General features: G+C 42.3%; 1 protein-coding gene across 6 annotated transcripts in view; it reads left to right on the forward strand.

The window, feature by feature from the left end:
* Positions 1 to 1,667, forward strand: part of klhl21 (kelch-like family member 21) — a 130,047-nt gene extending 128,380 nt beyond the window's left edge. For 5 of the 6 annotated variants that reach the window (XM_036007812.1, XM_031290572.2, XM_031290574.2 and 2 more), the window contains one exon: positions 326 to 1,667. In XM_036007812.1, coding sequence (XP_035863705.1) covers positions 326 to 661 — 336 coding nt within the window. In that variant the 3' untranslated portion in view covers positions 662 to 1,667. The remainder of the gene's footprint in view (positions 1 to 325) is intronic. The other variant, XR_004898915.1, reaches the window with a different exon arrangement.
* Positions 1,668 to 6,263: the final 4,596 nt, after the last annotated feature.

Here is a 6,263-nt window from a genome sequence, read left to right on the forward strand (position 1 = left end):
TCTCTCTCCCACCTTTCCTGTCTATCCATTGTCACCATCTAATAAAGGGAAAAGCCCCAAAAAAATAATCTTAAAAAGAATTATAAAGGCTGAGTCCTTTGCAGCGGCGCGGGTTCGACTCCGACCTGTGGCCCTTTGCTGCATGTCATTCCCCCTCTCTCTCCCCTTTCATGTCTTCAGCTGTCCTGTCAAAATAAAGGCCAAACATGCCCCAAAAATAACCTAAAAAAAGAATTATAAAGCTTTTTAAATTTCCTTTGACTTCCTTTCACTTGTATCTTACATTTTCCTACCGTTTGTTCTTGGTCTCATTTCTTTTATCCAGGTCCACGTTGGAGGCAGTGTGGCGGCCCTGGGCGGTAAATTGTATGTGTCTGGTGGTTACGACAACACGTTTGAGCTGTCTGATGTGGTGGAGGCGTACGACCCGACCACCCGCTCGTGGACTCTTGCCGGACGACTGCCTCAGCCCACATTCTGGCACGGCAGCGTCAGCATATTCCGCCAGTTCATGCCGCAGGTGTCCAGTGCGTTCGAACCCGCCGACATGCCCGAGTCGAACGCCATCCACCTGCACCGGCACCAGCGCCCACACGCACTCCACAATCTCAACAACAATCCCATCCAAAACCAGAACCAGGATGTGAACCCGGCGCACTGAGTTTGGGCCCAGAACCCCATGTTGACATTTTCAGTGTGTTCTCCCTCATTGTAGCAGTCTGTTGACTGGCTGAGTTACAAAAGGACCTGTTGTTTCTTAGCCCCGTTTGGTCTCACTGCGTGGGGAGACCGTCTCGGATGGATAGTAAAGTTTAGGGAAGCCGCTGCCTTCAAGTCAAAGGTGGGGGAATTTAACCAAACCCAACGGTTAGTGTTCATTCACACTAGATCAGTTGGTCCAGTGATTCGCCGCGGGAATGTGCGGTGGTGGGGAGTATCACTAAAAAAAAAGGCCCATTTGTGTGACATCTTGTTGTGTTCTTTAACCCCCCAATGTAGCACGAGTAGACTTTATACTTCACAATGTTGGTTTTCCACCAGATTGCTTATAGATCTTGACATTGCCGGCCGTACTTGAAGGCAGCTTATTTCACGGAGAAAGAGAGAAAGAAAAGAGACGGAGAAACTGTGCTTTGTGCTGGAGCTTGTTGCCGGAAACAGTCAGCTGTTACACAAACTCCTGGCCACTTAAGTGCTTGTGTTTTGTTTTTAACCTTCATAGGGTTTTCCCTCGGTTTTTAAAGCGCTAATTGTGCAAATGACGGCATACGCTCATTTGCATATTGGTGACATCATCATGCAATTATTTGCATAAAGCTTAGTGGTTGTCGGTTGCAGTGAGTGACGCATCACAAAAAAAAAAAGCTAAACCTGGAGGTTTTTTAACAGAAACAGTGCCCATTTTGAGACAGTCTCTACTGGAAGGCATTCATGGTGTTGCACTTGTACGTTGAATGAAAAGCGACAGAAGTAGTTGATATGTGAAGAATCAAAAAATAGGGCGAGAGAGAGAGGACAGACCATGGCTCTTTTCTCACCTCCACGAATCTGAACAGACACGGCCTGAAGTGAGTGTGAATGTCAGATCGTAGGTTACAGAAATTCTGGGAAGCATACTGGCAGCCTCCTCCTAAAGGTCTTTTCTCCTGTAATACCAAAAATATACTCAATATACAACAATATACAACACTTTCAATGAAGCACAAATGTCACCTCTGTGTTGTTTGTCAAAGTATTTTTTTTTTAAGTGCAGCGTCTTATTTGCCTCGTTCTGCGTGAAAGGTCCTATGACATTCTGCTTTTTGGATGTTTTTATATAGGCCTTAGTAGTCCCCTAATACTGTATCTGAAGTCTCTTTTATATAGGCCTTAGTGGTCCCCTAATACTGTATCTGAAGTCTCTTTTATATAGGCCTTAGTGGTCCCCTAATACTGTATCTGAAGTCTCTTTTATATAGGCCTTAGTGGTCCCCTAATACTGTATCTGAAGTCTCTTTTATATAGGCCTTAGTGGTCCCCTAATACTGTATCTGAAGTCTCTTTCCTGAAATTCAGCCTTGGTGCAGAATTACAGCCACTAGAGCCAGTCCCACAATGAGCTTTCCTTAGGATGTGCCATTTCTGTGTCTGTAGCTTTAAATACTAATGAGGAGGAGAGAGGGGGGGCAAGGTGGAGGGTGGGGGCATGGCCTTGACCAGCTTGCCATAGGCAAAGCAGAGAAAGGGGACGTAACCTTTCCCCTTATGACGACATATAGGGAAGATTCCAGAGCAGGATACCCAGGGCTCGGTTTACACCTATCGTCATTTCTAGCCACTGGGGGACCATAGGCAGGCTGGGGGGACTCATATTAATGTTAAAAAAACCTCATAAAGTGAAATGTTCATCCCATGGGACCTTTAAGCAGTGATGGGCTTAGTACTGCCCCTTGAAAGCAGAAAAAAACACTACGCTTGGTGAGAACCACAGTGGTAGGGGGTGTTTTCCTCCTCTTGGCCACAAGGGGCAGCAACCAGCCCATTCCACACCTAAAAACAACTTAGAAAAGTGGCACAAATGTGACATTTATGCTTTATGCTTGTTTCTTAACTGTATGTTTTTGGTGTTACAAGAAAAAACACTTCAAGGATGAAGACTTGCTGCTTAACTTCCCGACCTTCGATAAAGAGCAGCACACACAGCCACTTCCAGTCCCCAACAGGGCTACAGGTGTTTCTGTGCATACACAATAGTCTGTAATAAAAAGACGGACGACACGGCCCCACTTCCTCCCACTGTACAAAAGTGAAGCCAGAATATCCCGGATACAGGCGTCAGCCATCTTGCAATTTTGGCGGTGGAGCCGCGGTTTCGAAGTCCCGCCCATACACCCGCACGACCAATGGTCAATCCCAGCTGTCAGTCGTGACGTTACACCCTGTTTTTATAGCATCAAATCACTAATAAAAACCAAACTGATCAGAAAAATGCACACTTGAACAAACATCAGGGTGATCAGACCTACCTAAAATGACCAAAACCATCTTTGGGAAAAAAATGTATTTTAAGGCATACTTTGATTTTTTTCAGTTAGGTCCATGTCCCAGTTGCTAACATGGGTGGGGGCGGGGTTTATGACTTTAACTGCAGCCAGCCACAAGGGGGCGATCCAGATGTTTCTGCTTCACTTACACAGTCTATGCATCAACCCCTGGCATGGACATCTCTGTGTTAGCAGTGAATTACTTTGGATAGTTTTTTCTACAAACAATACATTCAATTTGTTGGAGTACTACTGCACCTGGGAATAAAGTTGTACGAAGCCTTTTGAGGCTCCAGACGGAGGTGCGCCAAATTTGAGTCAGCATCGGTTGGCGCTGAAGACTACAACTTAAAAAAATGAAGAAAAAAACCCAACTCTGTGTGGAGTTAGAAAGAAGTCAGGTCACCTGACCTCTGCAGCCTGCTCCTCATCTCTGCTTGAGGCTAGCTGCTCGAGGCTACATTAGCCGCTACGAGCCGAACGCACCCAAAACTCCGAGAGAACTGTTTCCGGCCGAGTTGCATTGTGGGTGATGTAGGCGTCTAGTTTTAGCGAGGAGGAAGAATGTGTGGAATTAAAAAAAGACTATCTCTGGTTCTGCTGCGCGGAGTTTGATCCTTTGTTTGAGTCTGTCAGTGTTAACAGTGCAATGCTAAATCGGTGGAGCGGACTCTTTTTACAATGTGTAGCCCAGAGCAAGAGCCAAATATTTGTTCAGTAACAGCAATAATCTGTTAACATTCCAAAAACGACGACAATCACAGTTGATATCTAGCACTAAACAGACGTGTGGCTTCACAGGGAGGGTTGAAATATCTTGTACTTCAAAGGTGTGCGGAGGAATCTTCTGTCACCATAGTTTGATTTCAGGATGGTTGCACGCAATGTTGCCTTGTACCGGGTTGATACTCTCTTGCTAGTGATACATCTCCTTGTGTCACTCCTGACCCTTAAACTGAGCTACAGCAGCCTTTTATAACCAGTCGAATGTGCATGAAGAATTTCTTTTTTAGGATTGTATTTACAGATGTTTTCTATTTGTTTATTTATGGATCTCGTTGTGCTGTGGTTGCCTAAGATGTCCCTGCCTATCATGTTGCAACAAGAAAAGTTGGTCAATGTTGGCGATGGGTCGCCAGTAACTGGAAGTGCAAAAAAGAATCTCAATTTGAGCTTTAATGTTGTTATGACAATGTTGTAGTGTCAATGCATCGTTGTTTTCTTAAGTTTATATACAAGTTTGTGACGTTGAATCCGTTTTTGTAGGTACAGTATATTCTTAAACTCACGTACCGTGTTTGTATAATGTTTACAGTGCGGTTACCATAAACTAAACTGCAGGCAGGCAAGTTCATTCTGCAGAGTCACATTTGAAAAGCTGTTAGCATGTTGCTAATATACTTCTAATAAACAATGGACAGTAGTTGCAGCTGAGTGTGAAAAGATTTTTATAAAACGTGTATCTTTGAGCTCTAATGAACTGTTGAATACATTTCCTTCTGCGTAAAATATTTGTAAAGCCTATTTTTTTTAAATATATTTTCATTCTTCACATCCATGTTTGCGTACTAGCAGTCTTCTTCTTCACTGCCTTTGTGGGAGCATTGCTGCGCATGCTTTGTGCGTTATCAATCACCCTCATCCTAAAAAGAACATTGCTTCATAGCGCTGCTAGCGGTCAAAAACTTTACTTTAACGAGGGCCTCTACTTAGAATAACATTTTCCTAAATTTCCCTAGGGATCAATAAAGTATCTATCAAAGGTATCTGCTCGATACAACATACAGTAGTATTATGACATTTTCCGTGACAATACTGTATCAATACACGGCCCCCAAGTATCAATCTTTTATTATATGAATTGCACATGACAATTTAAACAACAGACAATTTTAACTTTTTGGTTCTAGAATAATAGAATAATCAATTGCTTTTTCAGTCCACTAGGTAGCTGGTGCAGTTGAGTCAAATGAACAAACAGAAATTTATATTTTTTAGATAAAACAGATTTCCTTTGAGGACATCAAAAGTAGAAGAAATGGTAATACATTGCAATATATCGCAGCATAATGTTTAAAATGGCAATAATATCGTATCGTGGGGCCTCTGGTGATTCCCACCCCTACTAATTATCCGGTTATATTGTCTTTGTTTCATCCATACAAAAAAAACCTCTCCGTAATCCATAATATTTGTCCATAATGTTCCCCCCGGTTACAGTCTTTGTGCTAAGCTAAGATAACCGGCGTCAGGCTGTAGCCTTATTTTCAACAGGCAGACTTCGCCAGAAAGAACATAAGAGTATTTCCCAAAAATGTTGAACTATTTCTTTAACCTTCAGAAACAAAAACTGAGCACCACTGAGGATACTTTATTACTGATGTTCCAGAGTTTAGCTGCAGTAGGCACATCGATAAAAGGAGGCTTAATAAAAATAAAAAAATGCAGCGTTCACAAGCATGCAGTTCACTTACTGTTAGCTACTTAAACTATGAGAATGACTTGCTGCTCTTCTCTTGCATGTCTAGAAACTCAACAGTCGCTGACTATGTTGGGGTTTCATCTTTGGATCTGTAAGGCCAAAGGTCCTCCCATCACGTTTAAAAGGTTAACTACCGTATTTTTTTCAACCTGGACTCTATTTTCCTTTGTTTTTGTGTCTAAGTGACTGATAGGAACAACAATCTTTGAAATTGGTCCAGTATTAAGCGTGAACGCTTTAACGGGAAGCCACAGACTGGGCTGCAATGTAACCCTAAAGGGCAAATGTTCAGCATCAGTTTGGTTCGCTAAAAGTGCTGTTTTTGCTACTGACAGGCTCAGATTATTATTCTAAGTGTCTGACAACATTATGGAAAGGATCCCTAGGGAGATAGACCTTTAAAACCTCTTTGACATCTTTCTGTTTAACCAGAAACAGCTCTGAGGTCACTAGCGCTAAACCCACCAGACTCTATTTAAAAAAGCAATACTTTTAGCGTGTATAGAGCCAACATATTTTCACATGTAAATCTGTAAACTATGTGTTTATTTCAACCAAAACTAGAGTTGTGATGGTTGGAAAAGTGGAAAGATGACCCAAAACGGCTTTCCATAGTTTTATTTTGTTTTCCTGTCGACTTTAAATGAAGTGTGTTTTACGATGCTAAAATTACTGTTTATTTACACGGAGTCTGGTGGGTTTAGCGAACGCAATTTCGAAAAAATGTTTTTATGTTTAAAAAAAAGGATCTTACTCTT

Source organism: Sander lucioperca, chromosome 12 (genome assembly GCF_008315115.2).
Source record: "Sander lucioperca isolate FBNREF2018 chromosome 12, SLUC_FBN_1.2, whole genome shotgun sequence".
Taxonomy (NCBI): domain Eukaryota; kingdom Metazoa; phylum Chordata; class Actinopteri; order Perciformes; family Percidae; genus Sander; species Sander lucioperca.